The 22526-nt window shown below is 33.3% G+C and overlaps 1 protein-coding gene across 3 annotated transcripts in view; it reads right to left on the bottom strand.

The window, feature by feature from the left end:
• Window positions 1–1756: 1756 nt before the first annotated feature.
• LOC106665518 (ATP-binding cassette sub-family G member 4) overlaps window positions 1757–22526 on the bottom strand; it is a 36145-nt gene continuing 15375 nt past the window's right edge. The window contains exons 1-12 of one of the 3 annotated variants that reach the window (XM_014391980.2): window positions 13591–13688; window positions 13283–13431; window positions 13103–13220; window positions 7669–7858; window positions 7470–7615; window positions 7169–7407; window positions 5041–5169; window positions 4850–4974; window positions 4614–4782; window positions 2737–2837; window positions 2496–2654; window positions 1757–2436 (exon numbers count right to left, since the gene is read on the bottom strand). In XM_014391980.2, coding sequence (XP_014247466.1) covers window positions 2089–2436; window positions 2496–2654; window positions 2737–2837; window positions 4614–4782; window positions 4850–4974; window positions 5041–5169; window positions 7169–7407; window positions 7470–7615; window positions 7669–7858; window positions 13103–13220; window positions 13283–13421 — 1863 coding nt within the window. In that variant the 5' untranslated portion in view covers window positions 13422–13431; window positions 13591–13688 and the 3' untranslated portion in view covers window positions 1757–2088. Of the gene's footprint in view, window positions 2437–2495; window positions 2655–2736; window positions 2838–4613; window positions 4783–4849; window positions 4975–5040; window positions 5170–7168; window positions 7408–7469; window positions 7616–7668; window positions 7859–13102; window positions 13221–13282; window positions 13432–13590; window positions 13689–22526 lie in introns of those variants that run through there. The other 2 variants (XM_014391979.2, XM_014391978.2) reach the window with 2 other exon arrangements.

The following is a 22526-nucleotide window of genomic DNA, read 5'->3' on the forward strand; positions in this document are numbered from 1 at the left end:
GGACCATGGCATTTCTATAGTGAGGGCTGATATCGTACTAATTAAGCAAAACATGATTGCTATTAAGATAATATTGCACAAAAATCAGGCTGAAGGGAATGAACTTCTGGAAAACAAAAGTGTTTGCCTAGGTGTTTGGAAACACAGTGTCGCCTTTCAATTAGCATATTCAAAGTTATGAAAATAAATGACCTTCAAATTAAATAATTTATTTTATTAATGTTCAAAAGTGTTTAAAATTAAATAATATATTAAGATTTACAGAAATAATGATTTATAATAAGAAATTTAGGCAAACCAGTCGGTGTTGAAGGACTTTTTTTATTAACTGATTTAACCTTACTGTTTCCGTATAAAGATTGGAATGAGGAACAGGTTAATATGTAATCACAAAACCTTGAAAATTAGGTCTAATTCTCCCTGTTTTTTATTTTTTTTTGTTTTGTTTTATTGATTCCTTCTCACTTCACAGATTAGTCCTGTGTTAACTTTCAACACACTACAGGTACCGGTAAGCTGGCTTTGCTTTACTTATTTTTCTGTTGCCCTTTCTTTGGATTTCGATTCCAAGTTCCTGGATTCTTTTCATGCTATGATCATGGCAGTAAGCAGCCACCATATAAATAAAAATAGTTTTCATTTTAAAGACAAGGATACATCAGCTCTGATTATAGCTGGCTAGCGATTGTTGTATTTAGAATTGTTTCATATAGGCTTGTCCAAATTATCCCGAGGAATATCAAGTACATACTCTGGGATACGTGAATGAATTGTGGTATATTAATGGAATTAATTAGCACGCATGGAGGGACTCATCCCCAATTCTCTCGAGGAATATCAAGTACGCTAGGGTAGTGTGAATGCTAACCAGATTATTGTGTCTCATCTTGTTTCTGTTTTTACGTGGGTCTGAGTTTGCTATTTGTGTTATGTTGTAAACAATTGCCAAGGCCCAGAGGCACTTAGAGGCTGGCTGTAGGATAAAGAAAAGAGAGAGAGAGAGAGAGAGTTAATGTCCTAATTGACCTGATCATAATTAGGCTGGAAAAACAGGAAAAGAAATTAGTAGGATTAAAATGTGAGAAAGGCAAGAAAGCATGAAAAGAAAAGCAAAGAAAGGGTTTATGTAGCAATAACGTGTATTATATGGAAAATAAAATGTTTACTATTTGTCATTTTCTTGCTGAATTAGCATCTTGTAAAGAGTGAAATTGACAAATAACAAAAACAAATGAAACCATAAATTTATTTATTTTGTAGACAAATGCAAATATGGAAAGAATAAATTATATTTGATAAAAACTTCTTTATTTACAAATTATAAAAATATATCTTACAAAATATATTAACATATACATACTATATATATATATGCTCTGAAGTTGAACCCTCAATAAATTAAGTAGACCTTTTAATGACAAAAGAATTCAAACAAATTTCATAAAATATATCTATAAACAAATTTTACCCAGTTTTTGTTCAAAAATGACCAACCTCTATAGGATCTGGAATATGTATATATAAATCATATTTTACTGATTGTATTACATATTATGTTCATAATGTTTAACTATTGTCAAATATAAGTACAAAAACTTTGAGCAATTTTTCATTTCATAAATATCAATATTTTCTTATTGCTAAAGCAAAATATTGTCATGTTATATATATAATTATTTGAGACTATTATTTGAGAATAATACAAAATTAAAACCCTAATTGAAAATTAAATTAACAAAAATCTAACAACAAAAAGATTTTAATCTTTAAGTTTGTCCTTTAAATATTTCTAAAGCTATACTTTGGTTATTTTATTTTGTAATAATAGATGTTGAATCTTAATATCACAAGAAATGATAAATAATTTGTATTAAATAATATTAAATCCCTGATAAGAATTATAAAATATTAATTTTGTCGAACAAGCGTCTTGTCTTTTTCTTTGAATTAGTTATATGTCAATTTCCCAAAAGGGATTTTCTATTATAAACATCACATTAACCATCCTTCTAACCAATCATCATTAGCAAATAAAGGATAAAATATAATTCACAGTCTTATGTTTCTAAATGTTTAATTAAAATAGATTTATCTAAGCGACCTGATTTTCCATCTTAATAATATGTAAGCTACAACTTTAGTAAAGATGAGCATCATAATGAGGATAATAATGCAGTTCATGTATACATCCCCTTTCATGGCAACATCATACATGAATTTGTCTGGGTATTTATAATGGCAATAAAAGTGGTCATTACAAGGAAGGGTACCTCGGTCCATGCCATAAATAGCACCAACATAACCTTCAAGACTGTACCTCAAAAATGATAGATGTGTGCCCCAGCGAAGATATTCTGGAATATCTCGGAAATTTACACCAAAACCGGAAAACATCATCATTGGAACGATTAGAATTGGCCCAGCAAAAGTTCCATTCTAAAATTCAACAGATAAATTTTTATGTGACATTAAAAAAAAAAATGCAGAAAACTTACGACTACACTGTTGAAAACTGCTCCTACGATGTATCCGATACTCTGAGCTATGAACACTACAAGAAGACTCAAGACCAAAAACACTGAGAATCTCTCCCATGACAATGGCTGGCCGGATAATAAATAAATTATTATGGTGAACACTATACAACAACCAGCCTAAAAGCATCATAAGTTTACATTTAATAAAATTATATAAACATAATAAAACATTTTTAATAAATTAACACATTGTACTTACGGCCACAGGTATGTCAACAATGTTCACCATTATATAATATGATTTGAGAGAGTACCATCGATTAAAATGTTCTTTGATTAAAATTGACATTTCCATTGGAACTAAAAGAAAAAATGAAGCTTTTTATTTATTTATTTTTGAAATTTACAATTGTAGAATGAACTACAGTAAGCAAATATAATGTTGATAAAGAGTAATTCACATGTATTGTCCTGAACGGAGAAGTCACTCAGTAGTGACACTCTGATATAGGTAAACCGGGAAGTGTGATAGAGAAAATTCATGTTAAGGATTACCAGTGTGTGAGGAGTGGAATGTGGGAAACAAAAGGGATGTTGAGATCATGGTGAAAGGTATGACTGGACACAGAAAGAAGCATTTGTAACTGGAACAAAACAACAGAGGGTTTTGAACTGGAAGGATTAGATTCAAGAAGAGTTGGATATTTTGGCTGAGCCCCATATTTCCAGTAAGTCCATGTTGGTTTGAGTAACATGTTGTAGATTAGTGTTTTACTGTTAAGGGATAGCTAGTTTGGATCAGCTGTCTAAAAGTCGAGAAAAAAGTTTCTACCATCTATTGAGTACTTGTCATTTAAGTCTAGTATGCAGATTCTACGTGAGGTGTTTGTTTATTATAGTTCTAACAGCGAATACATTTTGTCATGGGTAGAGGAACACAGTTGTGGTATATAGGAGGTAGGATTGCTCGCTGCAATGTATAATTAATGTACTGGCATGTATTTTTATCCTCCAAAGCCAGGCTCAAGGATGGTTAAAGTGAGACTGTCGTGTACGAACGAAAATGACATGATCATTGTGGGTGTACAGGATTGCAATGTCATCTGTAAATGTGAACAAGGAAATATTTGGGTGATTAGGTATTATAGGCAGTATATGTTATGTAAACGATTGGACCAAGAATTCTACCTTGGGGGATCCTGCATGGACAGGGGTGAATGGAAAGAACTCAGAAATAACGGTCAGCAAGGTAGGACTTTAGGATAAGGCAGTAGGTAGTAGGGAGGATGCTTTCATTTTTCTCAGTACACCAGCATGTCAGACCGAATCAATTGCTTGTGCAATATCGAGAAAGACAGCTGGGCTGTAGAGTGTAGATGTGGATGGAAAAAAGTAATGATCTGGATTAATTAAAGGGAGTTAAGTATGATAAAATTATATGAGTAGTTTTTCAAGGATCTTTCCCATCAAGGGAAAAAGACATATAGGACAATAGGACGAGATGTTGGGTTTATGGATCAGATTAATTGAGAAAAATTTTCATAAAGTTGGGAAGTACATGGTTCTTAAGACGGAGTTATACATAGTGGGTAAGGAAGACAAGGGTGCGTTTTACAATGGAAAAGTAATATTAAATGTAAATCAAAATAAAAATGGAAAAAATCTAATATCAAATGTAAAAATAAAATAAAAATTAAGAGTTGAATATAAATGTAAAATTCAAAATTAAATAAAAAACTTTATATATAAAAATTTAAATTAAAATTGGAAAAATTTATTTTGGAATATGTTTGAATACATTTGCAAAATTTTGTATATAAAAGTATTAAGTGTGAGATGTATCAACCACTTTTTTAATGAATAATCTGGGTCATGGTATGGTCTTGATGCAAAAGTGAATTCAATCACAGGCCTTGGCAATTTTGGGACATAGTCATTCTTCAAAGAATCATCTATAAGATTGTTTTGCCATGATGATGACATTAAAATAAATCAAAAACCTGCAGTAATAATTGAATTTGTTTCTTCATCAAGACCATTAACGTACTATGCTATACAGTCTGTACTAGCATGTGCAAACAGAAAAAATAAAATCTTGTTATTTGACAATAATTGAAGTGAATGAAGAATTCTTACATGTCAAAATTGTTAACATCATTGTAGACATTGAGTGATGGATTAGTATAGAAAATAACAAATTGTAGTTGTCAAGGACTCTTGATCCGTCAACACCAGAATTGTAGTATAAAAGTCCCAGCATAAATCCAGTTACTAAATTAGCAACGATTCTCATATAGGTCAATGTCTGAAATGTAAAAAAAAAAAAGAAATAATCACCAATATTACGGAAAACTGTTGTAGTTCATACATACAGAATCCCTCATCACTTTGACAAACCCTCTGGTAATAATGACCGACAACTGGTTCATCTGAGATGTGTCTTGAAGGCTCGAAGTGCATCTGATTTTACCCGGTAGGCGTGGGCTTTTGTGGGAAACTGCAATAAAAGTTGTTAAAAAAATGTTTTTTTCAGATCCTTAATAAATAGACAAATTTTAAATACCTTCAACATGAGTTGTAGGAGGTAGCTGATCAGCATTCTCAAAAAATTGTATCGATCTACCATTCTGTGTTCCATGGACCAATGTTTTTATTTTATCTTTGCCATGCTCACCACAAGCAAGTTCGATAACTAAAATAAAATTCATGTCAGGATGTTTCATAAATTTTATTTTGTCAAAATACTAATATCATGCAATTGTATTGCTGGACTTGATTCACCCTTGGCAAGAACTTTTGATAAACCTATTTTGACTGAATAAAAAAAGTAAGAAAAAAGAAATCGAACAACGTATTTTTATATTTTTTTAAATTAATGAATTAATTTTTTTAAAGAAAAATAATCTATCCTATTGTCCTGTTTTCCTGTTTATCGTTAAATTGAGTAAAAGTTATTGATTACATGGAAAAATAGGCAATCCAGTGCTGATAATGACTATTACAGTTAATATGCATCAATTAATTGTACAAATGGTTCATAAATGTCCCCTTTGTCATATCCATTTCTGAGGGGTTACGATTTTTTCTCTTCCTGAATGTTAAAAAGCAGGTTCAATAAAATGTAACAGAGAATTGCAAACTATATTAAATATGTGTGTTTGCCTTTAAATTAACAAAACAAAAAAATCATTAAATTTGAATAATATTGACAAGATTTAATGTCATAAATTTACTATAGTGAAGTAGTACAAATGGTAGATACATTGAGATCAAGTGTATGGTCTAAGAGATTTAAAAAATAAAATAAAATAAAAAAACAGCGATTTGCCAGCTTTCAGTTTATGACAACATATTAAATTCACTAGTTTCGTGGCCGCGACCAATTAATATCTTTCAATTAATTAAGGTTTTTAGTTGAGATAAAAAAGTCAGTGTCACGAGCGGGATTCGAACCCACGATCTTCGGCTAGATACGCCGCTGCTCTACCACTTGAGCTATCGTGACCTCGATTCACTCGGACACTAACTTCCCATCTCAACCCCTCCTTTTTGAATTTTCCCTCCTTTTTGCAATGTTTCAAATGCCGTGTAATCTATTTGATTCTCGGCGATAAATGGAATGGCCACGGAGAGTTTTAGTGAAGGTATTCTTCATTTAAATTTAGTAAATTCATTAGGTTCGTGGTCCGTTTGACCAATTAATATCTTTCAATTAATTAAGGTTTTTAGTTGAGATAAAAAAGTCAGTGACACGAGCGGGATTCGAACCCACGATCTTCGGCTAGATACGCCGCTGCTCTACCACTTGAGCTATCGTAATCTTGATCCACTCGGACACTAACTTCCCGTCTCAACACCACCTTTTTGAATTTTCCCTCCTTTTTGCCATTTTTATCTCAACTAAAAACCTTAATTAATAGAAAGATATTAATTGGTCAAGCGGACCACGAAACTAATGAATTTAATAAGTTTAAATGAAGTATACCTCACTAAAACTCTCCGTGGCCATTTCATTTGTCGCCGAGAATCAAATAGATTACACGACGTTTGAAAAATGGCAAAAAGGAGGGAAAATTCAAAAAGGTGGGGTTGAGATGGGAAGGTTAGTGTCCAAGTGGATCGAGGTCACGATAGCTCAAATGGTAGAGCAGCGGCGTATCTAGCCAAAGATCGTGGGTTCGAATCCCGCTCGTGACACTGACTTTTTTATCTCAACTAAAACCTTAATTAATTTATGACAAAACCTGCATCAGGGCAGACACCTATGTTGTTATATGTTGCCCTGATGAAGGTATTATAATATACTGAAAGCTCGGAAAGTCGCCCTTGTACTTATTTACCTTAGACCTGATCCCAACATTCTACAATATACCTCAACTGGTTGATCAGCCCACAACAGAAATATGTTAGGAAAGCATGCTACTTCAAAAAATATCAACAACTTGCCATAATCATAAGAAACCCCTCATGAATGAAATCAATACTTTATCAGCAGTTATTGTTTTGTTATTCATCATCTAGGAGCTAATTTTCTGTCTGTGTGTTGAACTCTTGTCCAGTCATAAGGCGCCTGACTGAGGGTAAACAGGGAGAAGAAACGGACCGAGAGATGATCAGTACCCTCGTAGGCAATCCAGCCAGGCTTCAAAATTAAGAAAAATACGCCAAATTTATATAATTAGTATCATTACCGAAATCGGCCGGATTGTGGTATTTTGGACAAGGGAGTTTCATGTGTTCCAAATAAGGCACTAAGTTTGTCGACGACCCTTGGTAAAGACACTCGCCCTCCGCCAAAACGTAGACGTGGTCAAAATTTTGAAATAGAGATGCGCTCGGCTGGTGAATTGTGCAAACGACAGTCCTCCCCTGTGCCACTAGCTGCTTCATTAGTTTTATGCAAAGAAGACAAGAGGCACTGTCGAGGCCGCTGAAAATATAGACAAAAAACATTATTCCTTTTAAACCAATTTTCTTAACTTGTGGACTCACGTCGTCGGCTCGTCGAGGAACATGACCAGAGGATTATTGACTAGCTCGAGGGCTATTGATAGCCGTTTCTTTTGTCCTCCGGAGAGCTGGCCCGCTCTCGTCTTGCTGCATTCGTAAAGGCCTAGCATTTTTAATATTTCGTCTATCTGCAAAGGAGTATTGTAAAAATCTTAGCTTTTTCCGATTCCATTTTACTCACAATGGCCCATTTTTCTTCCTCGGTGTACTTGGCAGTAAACTTGAGATCTGCGGCCACTTTCATGTTCTCCTTCACTGTTAGAAGCAGCTGGAGTCTGTCGTCCTGCGTGATGTAGCAGGAGACCCTTCGGAACTCGTCAAGATCCCTTTCTCGGCCGTTTACTGTCACAATTCCTCTGACACCCGTTATCCTAAATTAAACAGACTTAATTAACATATCCTAAAACTTACACATAAAAAATATAGTAATAAAGGAGTAAAATACATTAATAACTGTTCGACTCCCTACTTTCGTTATTTGACCTATCGATGCGGTTTTTTCCCAGCCGACTATCTACGAGGGCTATTGTCAGCACCTCGAGTTTTTTTTTTTTTTTTTTGAAAACTAAAAGAATTAGCTCTCCCTTAGGACCTGGCGGTCTTTCGAAACGTCTAGGACTAGATTTTAACTCATATTTAGCCACCATACGCGTGGTAAAAAGTTTCTAAAAACTGGTGCGTATCCACACACCTTAGTTTGGAGGGTTTCGGGTACTCGACATTCTGCTGAAGGCCTGCCCTCATTCCCGCTAATAAGTAAAGTCATACTGATTATTATACCATAGTGCAGCTAAAAAATGGGCAGCTAGTGGGGCAATAATATTTCGCCCATGAATGTATACTCCCCCCCCCATTTACCTCTAAAAATACCTAAACTAAAGCTAACCTAGTTATGTGTGTGGGGGTACTCGATATTTCACTGCAAGCCCACCCTCACATACACATTCATTCACGCTAATAATACATTCATTCAAGAACTCAAAACAAACACAGAAAAATCTTAACCTAGTTGGTGGGTCTGTGGGCACTATATTCCGCCACAACACACTCAACACTCATATTTCAGATAAGAAAACCACGTGTGTGGGGAAAGCATCAAATGTGACAATATGCATTTATTCGGTTCAGGTATTCGATCAACTTTTTGCTGCCGTCACTGCTGTGTTTTAATACTTCTGATGAAAGGCCACACATTCTGTGCGGCGCCATTTGTTCGCAGTATATATTTAACGATTACTTGTGCGCAGCACAGGGGATATTTCCATGGCCTTTTGTAAATTATGAGATGTCTATGCATCTGTCTAGTGTGGTCTATTCGCAGTCGAGTCAATACTAGTGTTTTTTTATCCATCTTCTGTATGTACCTTGGTTGACCGACAGTTTCACTTGTTTTAATTTGTCGGTCATTAGGATCCAGCGTTCCTGCCAATCTTCCCAGCATAAAGTTATGACAATATTTGGCGTCCACCGGGGTAACGGGAGTCTCCGGGTCTATGGCATAGTTGCTGCTCGTTTGCCAGCTCGGTCGGCATTCTCATTACCTCCTATGCCTACATGGTCCGGAATCTAAGCAATAAAGACTTCTTTTCTTTGTTTATTTATTTAACTAATTATATCTTGTATTGCTTGGATAAGTGGTCCATGGAGAAGATATCACGGTTCAAATTAATGTTTTGTGTAATTTAACTAAGAACTGACGTAATATCCAAGAGCTATTATCAATTGCACAATTTTATCTATAAGATAACTAACAGAATTCTTTTGCGTACTTTTAAATATATTTTTTATTGTTCACAAGGGTTCACCTTCAATTTATACAGTAGCTTGTTTCAATTTATGATTAAACACAACAAATTTTGTTTAGACTGTTTAAAATATAAATTATCCTTCATCGTCATTAATTTACGTATTTAAATTTAATAGTTGACAGATTTAATTTGACAGTTTTGTACATTTTTTAATGTTTTTACTAATGGATATGCTTTTATTATTGATGGTGAGCTTGTTTATTAAGCAATTAGTGATTTTCAAAAATAAATAAATTGCAGTGGAATAGCGAAAGGAACAACATTCAGTCAAAAAATATCCGGTCAGTTGCCAAATAAAAGGAAAGAAGATAAGATAGCAAACGATATCCTGGGACAAAGTAGTAACATTTCATTACTGAAATTACATAGAGTTCATATGCACCCACGTCACACGCTTACAGTCTTTTTTCAGAAGAAAGAATACAATTTATGCAAATGGATTCTCAGGAAATCTTTAAAAACAATGGGGTCGTTAAACCAAGTACCCTAATTGATTAAGAGATCATATCATAAACACATTTAAGCGTACATATTTCGAAATGTTCTGTTAATCAGTTATGGATGAGAATGCCTTTAGAAATTGCATTGATCTTTCCGTTCTATTCTTATTATGTATCTCTTCTATTATTATCTCATTCTAATAAAATAAATATATGAGTTGGTTTTAAATGGATGGATTAGTCGAGTCATTGAGTCAGTTAAGCTTTTAAAATCAAAACAAAATTACCAGTCAATAGAATTTAAGCATGACGGAATGTAACCTGTGTTAAAATAATTTAAAACTTTTTTAGTGCTTAAATTTCATCAGAAGACGAGGCATTGTTTTATTTTTATTTATTTATTTATTTATTTTTGTTTTTTTGAAGGCGAAAATATATTTGGGTCTAGAGGTAAAACATTAATAATTTTGATTATGTACAGATCAAAATGGCGATGATAAGCAGACTAAAAATGATCAGAAATGACAAGCTATTAGTTTAGATATTAATGCGCTATTTGAAAATTGTTTATTAATCTGACAGTTTTGAAAGAATTAACTTTTAATAAAACACTACGATGATATTTTTTTAAATTAGAACATTATTATAGCGGTTATATCAAAATATTTCCATAAGGAGCATGGTATCCTTATTTATTTTATTTTATTGTGAGTGAATGTAATTTATTAGCATAAATGTAGGGCTTATCCCCAATTACCCCGAGAAATATCGTTTACTGTGGAGGGATGTGAACGAATTGTGTTGTGTGAACATAATTTATTAGCGTGAATGGAGGGTTGTACAACCCTGAATATCAAGAAATATTTGAATACAAGAATATCGAGTACTCTTGGATAGTGTGGATGAATTGTAGTGTGTGAAAACAATTTATTAGCGTGAATGGAGGGGCATACAACCATTTACCTCGAATATCTAGGAATATAGGTATATCGAGTACTGTGTGGTAGTGTGAATGCTAACCACACTAATATTTATGTGTGTTGATTAGTGACCGTTAGTCGGTGATTATTCGGAAATCGTGAGATGCGGTCCGGTGTGATGTAGGTTTCAGAAAAACATTTTCTTTATCGTGCCAACGTTTCGATCTTTATTGAGATCATCTTCAGGGCCTGGGATTTACAAACATTGTTTAAAATTAACAAATACATGTAGGATGTGGAAAAACGTGAATTTATACAATGCAAAAAAATATTTTATATGTTCAATAAAAATATTTCTACTCACTTAAAGTTTTTCTGCGTGAATGTGCCATTCTTGCGTGTCGTGTTGAGAGTGCCAGTGAGATTTTTTTTTTTTTTTGTACGTTGTGTTTAATAGATGTGATAATTATGTCTGCAAGTATCGGGCCCATGGTTGCTACCCATGGCTATGCCAAATAGTTGTTTGTAAAATTGATTGTTGTATGTAAAATATCCATTGATACAGCAGTGTCGAACCATTGTTATGAACTAGCTAGTTAGAACTAACAATGATGAAACATCTAGGGATATGAGAGAGTAGTGATGAGAATAATATTAATTTTGTTAATTAAATGAAATGAATCTTTTACGCTATATGTGTTATCTGTGATGTTGTTGAATATGTTGGTTAGGTATTTTGTCATGTTATATTTAGGGGAATTTACAAATGAAATTATGGATCTTAGAGGGTGTTCAGGTTTATGTGTTTTTACAGATCCGTATAGTTTCGGGGGCGTTGGTGAGTTGTTTTGAAGTGATTTGTAGGTGTATAGGTCAATTTCTTTTCGTTTAAGTGTTTCTTGGAGAATTTTGTTTATCTGTTTGATGAGAGAAGGGGTAGGGTCTGATTTGATTGTGCTGTATGTGTTTGTGTCGTTGATAATTTTGTTAATTTTTTTCCTTGTACTGTTTTTTGCTGATTGCTACTGTTTTATCAGCAGAAAGAATGAGTATGTCAGGATTATATTTGAGAAAATGTTTGGTTTTGGTGTATGTTTGTTGAGATATGTTGTGTTGATTTGTAGTGAGGTGTTGTAAGTGATGTGTTATTGTGTTAATGCATTTTGATCGTGTTATGTCTTTTTCTTCTTCTCTTTTTGTGGACTTTTGGACCGCATAGTCTACATCAGTAATTAATTTAGCTGTTGGAAAATCTGTTTTGTTGTAACGAATGGAATGTTTAGGACCAAGTGGTAGTCTGGATTTCTGGAGGAATGTTTTTGTTAGGTTTAGAAACCATTTGTTTGCATTAACAGGTGTTTGTTGATTAAGTTGATCAATTTTTTGGTGGGTTTGTTTTTAATTTGGTCAAAGTGGAAATTGTATGCATCTTTTTTATGTTTGTAAAAAATTTTTAAAATGTCTGTAGGTACTATGTTGCCGGCACTAAGTTTTAATTGGTATAATTTTTGTGCTAATGTCTTAGTGTTTTTTATGCCCGTGGTGATTTCTATGTGTAAAATGTTTCTTTTGAAATGTATTGTGGCTTTATGTTAATTCTGGTGTTGGGTTGTGTTAGTGTGGCATTTGTGAAATTAAAATTGTTTTTGATGTGAGTAGGAAATACCTTGTGTTGTCTGCATTTCAACAAAAAGATTCTCTGATTAATAGCCAATGCGAGTTTCTTCTCATTATTGGTGATGTCCTTCAGAATACTTTTTGCTTCGTGTCCATATGTAGTTGAAATTTATTCATAGAATCCCATGTTCTTTGTTCTTCTAGGTGGAAATGTGTGGTGATTAGTGACCGTTAGTCGATGATTAATCGGAAATCGTGAGATGCGGTCTGGTGTCTGGTGTCATAAAACAGAAATATTTCACTGGCACTTTCAACACAACACGCTAGAATGGCACAATCACGCAGAAAACAAACACTTTGAGTAAGAATACTTTGATTGAATATAAAATAATATTTTTTTCATTGTATAAATTCACTTTTTTCCACATCCTACATGTATTTGTTAAATTTAAACAATGTTTGTAAATCCCAGGCCCTGAAGATGATTTCAATAAACGATAAAGAAAATGTTTTTCTGAAACCTACATCACACCAGACCGCATCTATCGATTTCCGAATAACTAACATTTATCTTGTTTTTGTTTTACGTTTAGCTGTGTTCGTTATTTGTGTTATTTTATCCACAATTGACGAGGCCGTGAGGTACAGGGAGGCTAGGATATAAAAGAGAGAGAGAGTGTGAGTAGGTTACCGCCCTAGTTGGTCTGATCATAACTTTGCTAGAGAAACGGGAAAAGAAATTAGTAAACAAAGAAAGAAACTCCAACGAATTAGCAGGCTTAATATAAATGTATTCGGTGTAAATATGTTTTATATTATTTAAAGCTGACCTGTAACCTGAGAGTACATCGAGGAGAGTTGACTTTCCAGCGCCTGACGGCCCCATGATCGCAATGAGCTGTGCAGGCAGAAACCTTCCGTGGACATTGTGAAGGATTTCTTTGGTTCCTGTCGAACAAAAAGATTTTTTCAAACTTACGTTAAAGTCAATGAGGAATTTTCCATTTTACCTTTTCTAAAACCGAGGGACGCTCTGTACTGGAGATCCTGAAAGCGAATTTCTACTGGTTCGGTCGCCGGCAACCGTGTGTAAGTCAACGCCGGCCTTGTTTTCAGAGGTATTTCCTCAATGGCACCGTCCTCAACCATTCCGCCTTATCTGTTTTTAAACAGAAACCAAAAATTACGCACTAGTTAATAATAACTAATAATAATAAAAACTGCCTGCCGAATGATCTAATATTTTATTGGCGGATCTAATATTTTTATCGGCAAATATGTATTTTATATTTAAAGAAAAACTGATTGGAAAACTGACATGTAAGAGGAATCTTGAAAATTGGGCAACGATGTTGCGTTTCTATTTGATACCGAGGTAAGGCCAGATGCCCTTACGAACGATTTTATTATCAAGTTAAATGATATTAAAATATGCCAAGCGATTAACCGACAAAACAAAACTTAATCCCTTTCTCTGGCATCCAATTATATCCTCTCTTTTCTTTCTCGCTTGACCTAAAATTTAGTATGTTTTAGAACATTACACTAGTTTGACTTATTTTATACTTTCAAATTGATTAAGGTTTTTAGTTAAGATAAAAATCTGTGTCACGAGCGGGATTCGAACCCACGATCTTCGGCTAGATAAGCCGCTGCTCTACAACTTGAGCTATCGTGACCTCGATCCATTCGGACACAAACTTCCCATCTCAACTAAAAACCGCCGAGAATCAAATAGATTACACGACATTTGAGAAATGGAAAAAAGGAGGGATAATACAAAAGGTGGGGTTGAGATGGGAAGTTAGTGTCCGAGTGGATCAAGGTCACGATAGCTCAAGTGGTAGAGTAGCGGCGTATCTAGCCGAAGGTCGTGGGTTCGAATCCCGCTCGTGACACTGACAGTTTTATCTCAACTAAAAACCTTAATAAATTGAAAGATATTAATTGGCCGAGCGGACCACGAAAACTAGTGAATCATTTTATACTATTGTTTGACTTATTAAAGCTAAATTTTATGTACTCTAGTATACAAAACGGAGCATTTGATTGCTTCTAATCCTTTTCAGTTTTCATATCTTCTTAAAACCGAACATGCTAGGCTAAAATATTGGTCAATATTATAATTTTTTATCTGTACGAGATTATTATTAAAACAAATGATATTATTACGTAGATTAACAAAATTAGCATTAGTAAACAAATCATATACATATGCCTACATATACACATATACATAAATATATAACATCAAAAATTAAACGGGCGTGAAACCCGGAAAAAAATAAGTTGCCCAATGTCGACCTAACCTAGTTATAATTAAGTAGGTCCCGTGGCCACTGGCGATTTATACGGCGTGTTGACCCGGCGGGATTTTGTAGGGAGCATATTCGTTGAACAAGTGGGTTAGTGTGTATACTTATGGAGTTTTGGAATTTTGTGTTACGGGAAAATATGAGTTCTTTGACAAAAGAAATTTGGAGGTCGGTGTGTACGGTAAGGAGCATTGGTGATTTTACGGAGGATTTTTGTCTGCAGTGACTGGGATTATTTGGGAGTTGGAGCGTTTGATTGAGCCCCACAGTTCTATTCCGTAGGTCCAGATGGGTCGGAATACTATTTTGTATATTGTTTGATCGTGTTTATTATGCAATTAAAACTGATTTTAGTATAACTGACTCGTAGAAGAAGGATCATCCTCACCCGATTAAGAATAAGCCATGCGAAGTTGACAAACGGACTTTTGAGCCAAAGCCCGCGTCCGGTAGGATGGTCGATGTTTCCCCACCTAATTGACATCTTGGTAAAAATGTAAAAATTGGTGCCACGCGATGTAAAAATTGTGCTTTGTTCCCCGGTTCCGATTTTTGGAGGAAATACTGTTTGAGTGTATACATTACAGATAGTTTTGTGTACCTAGCGTGTATGAGTGTGAATGTATTAATCGGCGTAGTGTAAAAGGGTTGATGGCAGAACATTGAGTCGACCCTCAATTAGGTTGGTTATATAAATGGAGTAAAAGGTGATGAAGGAATATAGAGTACTACACCATCCTAACTGAGTGAATGAAATACAAATAGTAAAAAATTTAAGAGTGAGTGAGAGTGTGGATGGATTTGGATGCAGGAACTAAAATTTTTTAACATTATTAACTACACCAGGAATTTTTGGATGATTAAAAACATTATGCCATTTGCAATCGTTTTATTATTGGGCAAGATGGAACTCTTTCTGGAGGAATAGTGCATCTGAGTTTAAAAAAGTTATTCCTTAAACTCCTTAAACTTGAAAGCTATTTAACTTGGGTCAGTCTTTTCAAGACTGAGATTATATATTTTTTAGTGTTGTAATCCCTTGGTTATGCAGCATTCTGTTCTGTTGGATAATTAAATCATTCTTCTATGATTGTGTATTGTTAAAATTCTTTGGATTTGAAAACAAACTCCTGTGAACGTTCACTGCTTATAGGAATCCAAGACAAAGTGGGCAAAACTTTAGTTCCGCGATTAATCGCGAATACGATTTTTATCCATTTTATCTCACATATATTCAGTGGATAATAAACGGAGCTGAGATTGAGAAAGCATTTTGGCAAGAGATAACAAATTTTTGAGAGAGAGAGAGAGAGAGGAGAGAGAGAGAGAGAGAGAGAGAGAGAGAGAGAGAGAGAGAGAGAGAGAGAGAGAGANGAGAGAGAGAGAGAGATGCAACTGGCTATGTAGTTGACATGAACAAAGTCTTATGATTTAAAGCGTTCCGTCATTAGTTATGACTAGGAAGAAAGAAATAGGAAAATAGCATAAATTTTCTATTCCTTTGAGTACGATTTTTCAGACCAAGAAAGTCTTTCAAATGAATCTTCCGCAACCTACCCTAAAAATGGGTTTGAATGTAATTGATTAATAAAATCAAATTATAATGCCATTAATAAAAAATTATAATGCATCTAACTTTTCTTCTAGACGTTTGTAATTCAATCAAATATTTATTTGCTTTCTAAAATAGTATTTGAACGTTTTATGTTCAGCTTGATGAAAAGTATCAAGTATTTCAAGCGGGATCCGAATCCACGATTTTCCTCCAGATATTCTACAATTAAGACCTCAAGACACCAACCATCTCAACTATTTTGAACTTCCCTTTTTCGCTCCTGACAATAAATATTCATCCCAGCTTTATTTGCATAATATTACCTTTTATAAAATTAAAAACAAAAAAAATCAATTCTAATAAATTTATACAACTTATGACAGCAAAATAATTCTCGTCTCATACGAAGGCCCATAGCTTTTCAATTATTTGCCAGTCATGATGTGTAATGACACATCGGAGAAAGAAACAAGGCCGTAATTAGCAAAGATGCATGTACATCAATTTTCCGGGTTTAAAAAGCGAATTTTGTATGTTAAAAGGTGAATCACGCCCTATGACGAATATAATTACATTTTATGGAAGGTCAACAACATAATTGTCCTTCTTAGCAACCTGCGTCAATGGTCCGCTCATTCGCCGATATCTCCTTTTATTTCGACTCACGCCAGACTATCATTTCCAGACATTCAGCTTCAGGCAAACACTACGCAGTATATGTCAAAAAATCCGGAAGAAATTTCGCTCAAGGGGATGTGTAGTATCTATATTTTCCCCTCCTTTTACGCTGATACGCAGGGTAATAAATCAATCGAAATTGTTGTAGGCCGGATAAAAAATGTGTTGACCTCGTCATATAGAACAGGGAGATCATCTGGGAGTTAAATAACATACAATATTTTTGATAAACATAAACAATCGTTACTGTAGGCATTGATCTGCTAATCTAGAATTTTTTTTAAAATTTTTTTTAAACAATTTGCATACAATACTGAGTGAACACTAATACAAACTTGCCCATTTAGGCTTTTTATGCAAGGAAAGTGAAATGTTTTCGTTTAAATGCGATTTAAGCAAACTGGGAACATTTTCCCAAGTGGTTACTCAGCATTATTGTTAAAAAGTGAACATAAAAGAGCCACCGTAGATTGGTGAGAATGATGAAGTGTTAAAGTGCTCGTGAAATAAAATAAATAAGATTAAAGGATACATGTTTGATTTACGGTATATCTTATTTGGTCTTGAATAAATCTACAATATTTCAATAGAGCTCGTAAGCCCGCCTTAGCGTTATTATCTACAGAACGTAGATTTTCAAACTATATAATTTTTTCTGATATTTATAAAGGAAAAGCTTTAAATATTAAATATACTCAATACAAAAATGAATCTAAGAACAATCAACAAAGTGAAGTTTACGTAATGAAATTTCTGAATGTGCCGGGCCTAAGGAGAAATGCGCGACTGAAGTATTACCCCTAACCAAAGTCGGTTTGTGTATGTGTGTATGTGAAGCCGTTAATACAACTTTGACGATCATTTTATCCAGGAAAACACTTTTCGTTTAACACACAATTTTCTACCACTAGCTTTTCTTTATATAAAAATAATAATATTTTGATGTTAATGTCAACCCGAAAACAATACGCCAATGTCTAGAAACCCTAAGGAAATTACGAAATAGGTGGATCCAAAGCCAGTAATAAAGTTTTTCTTATAGCTGTCCATTAAACAAATATTATTTTGGGAGATATTTAAATATTTAATTAACAAAGATTCTAAATAAAAGTGAAAATTAAGATGCATTTTTACGGCTTTGTTTGTGTTTCCCATGTGTCACTATACAACATGGTTAGCAATAACTGACAAATCCACGTGTGCCGATGTTTTGGGTCGTGATAAAGATGTATTGTCAGGAGAGAAAAAGGGAAAATTTTCTGTTTGGTTGGTGTCTACTCTATCTGAACGAAGATTGTGATTCCCGCTTGAAATACTGTTTGATTTGCTGGTAACATCGATCCGAAAAAAATAAGGGAACATCTGAGAACCAAAGAAAAATGCGAAATTGGCTGCATTCAAAGGCAATAATGAAGCTTTTCTTCTAGCTGAACGTGAAACGTTCAAGTACAATTTTCGAAAGCACATAAATATTTTATTGAATCATAACGATCCTGAATAAAATTAAATCCATTGTAATCAGCAAAATCCGGTGGTTTAAATCACGTTTTTCACTTATTTCTGTACATATTTTATTAACCAAAAATGTTAAAGCCCGTTTTTGGGGAAGGTTGGGGGAAATTAATTTGAAAGATTAGCAATATCTTTCCTGGTTTGGGCTTTTATCTGCGCTTAGTTTTACCAACGTAAAATATACAATAGAATAAAAGAAAATGTGAAAAATTGTACTGAATAAAAAAAAAAAAATAAACGTTTTATCAAGAATCTTTCTTTTAATTTCTTTGTATAATTTAGTCAAATAGTAATATTTATACCAAAAATTTGTGATCTCTAACCAAAATGCTNTGTGTGTGTGTGTGTGCGTGTGCGTGTGCGTGTGCGTGCGTACGTATTATGTATATTACATCATACAGCTAATAATGACCAAATAAGTATTGGGAGAGATGGTGTAAATGCACTTTTAAATTATTTATGTTTTATGTTATGGAGTGATTTCCGATAGAACAATATATATAATAAAACCATTACAATGGACGAAAAAACCATAAAGAGTCAGAGCCAAAATAATCAACAAAATTTGGTTGACCTAACTGCATTTTTATTTCACTTTTTCATTCAGAAAGAATCATGAAAAATAAACGTTTTATCAAGAATCTTTCTTTTAATTTCTTTGTATAATTTAGTCAAATAGTAATATTTATACCAAAAATTTGTGATCTCTAACCAAAATGCTTTTGTAATCTCAGCTCCGTTTTTTATCCAGGAGAAATTATACGATCACAGTTTTTCTTATTTCTTTGTTCCTGTCATAGCTATTCATGGAACGTTTTGAGTCATAACCCAAAGAACCCTGTGAAATCCGGCAAATCTATCAACAACTTTTTCTTCTTAACTAAGNAAAAATAAACGTTTTATCAAGAATCTTTCTTTTAATTTCTTTGTATAATTTAGTCAAATAGTAATATTTATACCAAAAATTTGTGATCTCTAACCAAAATGCTTTTGTAATCTCAGCTTCGTTTTTTATCCACTGAATAAATAAAAATTCCAATAATAAAATGGATAAAATTCGTATTAAGCGAAACTAAGCGGAACGAAAGTTTTTACTTTCTCTTTGAATCCAATAAGCATTAAAAGATCACAAGAGATGCTTTTATCAATAGAAAAGTCCTTTTCAGGTTTAAGAAATACATGTTTAAAAGTAAATAATTTCAATAATGCTCAATACAATACATACAAACTTATAGGAATGATTAAATTATCTAACAGTACACATTGATGCATGACAAATGCATACATCACTAAAAATTATTCTCATCATTATACATCATCATACCATATCATTATATGAGTCTAGAAAAGACTGACCCAAGTCAAATAGCAAAAAGATGATCAAATTTAAGGCATAACTTTTTTAATCATAGAACGGTATGGTATATATGTGGAGGAAAGTGATTACTCCAGAGTTCCAACTGTGCCAATAATAAAACGATTACAAGTGGCATAAAGTTTTTTAATCATACAAAAGTTCCTGGTGAAGTTTAAAAGGTTTATGTAATCGAAGGTTCAAACGAAGATTTTGATTGACCTTTCTCACTAGATTTTAAAAAATTATTCATAGGTCCATTTCACAAAGACAGTTCCACAAATGAAATATAATATAAAGTTTTATTTATGTTGATAATGAAAGCGAAAAATGTTTAACTAAACCCATTATATTTCGTGGTCCGATTGACCAAATAACTTCTTTCAATTAATTAATCTTTATGTAAGATTGGTTGTTGGTTTAACTAAACCTTGAAACGTACGTCATAGTCAAGGATCAATGATACGGAATTAGTTTGTTGTTAACATTTACTATGTCACAAAATGTATATACAGGTGCAAATAAACTTACCTTGGAGATTTCCAGGTCTTAATGTTTATGTGAATAAGAAATTCAATTTTAAAGTTATTTTTCCCTTTTAAAAGCTAATTGGTTTTGTCCATGACTTATTTTCGTAAAGGCCTGATGTGCCAAATGCGGTTTTTTCACTTTTAGGTTCTAAAGAATAGATAAACGTTTTTTCTCGTTTGATAGCGGACTGAAGGTCAGTTTATAGCAGAGATAATGGAACGAAGGAGCTGCACAGCAAAATCGAATTTCCACAAGTGGAAAAAAACTCTGTTCTCCAGTGTAATGTAATTCTAATATTTTTGACAATATTAAAAAAACTAAAAATTAAATCAAATGTTTAAACTTGATCTGTAAGACCTTCCGTTCTATAAACACGATAGTTGAAATGTTTAACGATGTACTTTTATTGTCTTTTCTCAGGGTGTAGTTATCTGGCCTCTTGGTTTCATGAAACATCTCGATAACTTTTATCTCTTTAACAATTGACTTGTCTTTTCTTAGCATTAGATTAAGCTGGACAAATCAAATTTTTGTAATTCCAATTAACAAAAGAATAAGTTCAATAAAGATAAAGAAAGATACACGATATGTACAATAGAGGGAAGTAAAATCAATTGTAAATCTTTACAGTGGAGATTTCCCTCGTTTATCCATTTTTCTTTACTGCATTACAAGTTTTAATAATGTTGAAGTTTAAAAATAAAAATGAATTTAAAATAATTATTCTTATTATCTAAGGTCTTTGTTGATTAATGGAATAATTAATATCGTCAATTATGACCGCTAAACATATATGGATTAAAATACAAATGAAGTTGAGCTTACATTGTGAAAATTTCATAATAAAAAAGTTATCTATTATGTCGAACTTGTCGAGTGAAAAATAATTCTTGTTTATAAGAACTCTGTCAAGTGTGTTTGAGTTTTTATCTCCCTCCTACACACAATCTCTCTCTTTCTCTTTCAAATTGCAATGCGAATGTCCAACAATCCAAAGTTCAGTCTCAATTAGTCCTCGAAGCTAAATTAATCGGGTTTATCTTTTTTTGTTCAGCGATGACGCGAGCATTATCGCGGATGAACCTTAGTCACAGGGACAAACAGATCCCGAACAAACGGAAAACGTACACAGAGTAAATCGAAAAGGCTAAAAAACGAGATTATTTCTTTAATCGTTTACCCTTTGCGCTTCCCTGTATCGAAAATTGCGGTCGCCGCTATTTCCAGCTAACGGACACTTCCTCGGCTCGTGATACGGATGCGAAAAGGGGGAAAATCTAGCTTCTGTCAATTCCTACAATATATAACAGTGATGAATGAAATTATCAATAGCTTTTTATATTATTAGCTTATATAATTTTGAAATCTTTTATATAATGAGCTTTTTATATTTTGTAAAGAATACATAGAATGAATAGAATCGATTCGAACGCTTACAAAATTGACTTATAAATTTTCTGACATCTGGGAAAATTCCAAAATAAATTTACCCATCACATCCCAATTCTAGATCTATACTAAATACTTTTTTGAAAATTTTAATGTAATAAAAAAAATTTATATCTAAAAACCATAGCTTTAATGTTTTGTTTGTTCAAATGTATTGAACATTTAAATATTTACATTTAAATAATCATAAATAACCATTTATTTATTTAATTGTTATATTTACCTTGATCCTTACAACCATTAATGTTGTTTGATTACGAGTTGACAATAGAAATTGTTATTTTCAAGGTCCGAGGAAAACAAGAACCATTTGCACTAGGATAATTAAAAGGTTGTATCGTTTTGTTTTAATTCTTTTTTTCCCTTGGTATTGCCTTGACATTAAACTTGACTTCAAATTACCAACATGACACTGGGGCGTTTTCCTCATGAAAAAACACTTAGTACCGGTTAAGTATCCACAACCGGTTTTCCGTTTGTATGAAGCAAATGCGGTTGAGGAAACATTTTCAAGCTTGCACGACAAGCGACAATAATGGAAGTATGGGATTTAAAAAAACTGAAAAGTCAGTTTCAGGCAGAATGAAGAACGTTCAAGTCCCGCCCTGAAAACAGTAAAACATTGTCAAACGTAACTTTTGCTTGATTTCTCTCCGAGTGTAATAGAGGCAAAAATTATTACCTCTTAAGATGGGGTAGGCAAATGGCTGTTTTCGTGGTCCGCTTGACCGGTTAATATTTTTCAATTAATTAAGGTTTTTTTCAGGGTTTCGAATCCCGCTCGTGACACTGACTTTTTTTATCTCAACTAAAAACCCTTTAATTGAAAGATATTAATTGGTCAAGCGGACCACGAAAAC

Source organism: Cimex lectularius, unplaced genomic scaffold (assembly GCF_000648675.2).
Source record: "Cimex lectularius strain Harlan isolate CLEC.00 unplaced genomic scaffold, Clec_2.1 scaffold37, whole genome shotgun sequence".
NCBI lineage: Eukaryota > Metazoa > Arthropoda > Insecta > Hemiptera > Cimicidae > Cimex > Cimex lectularius.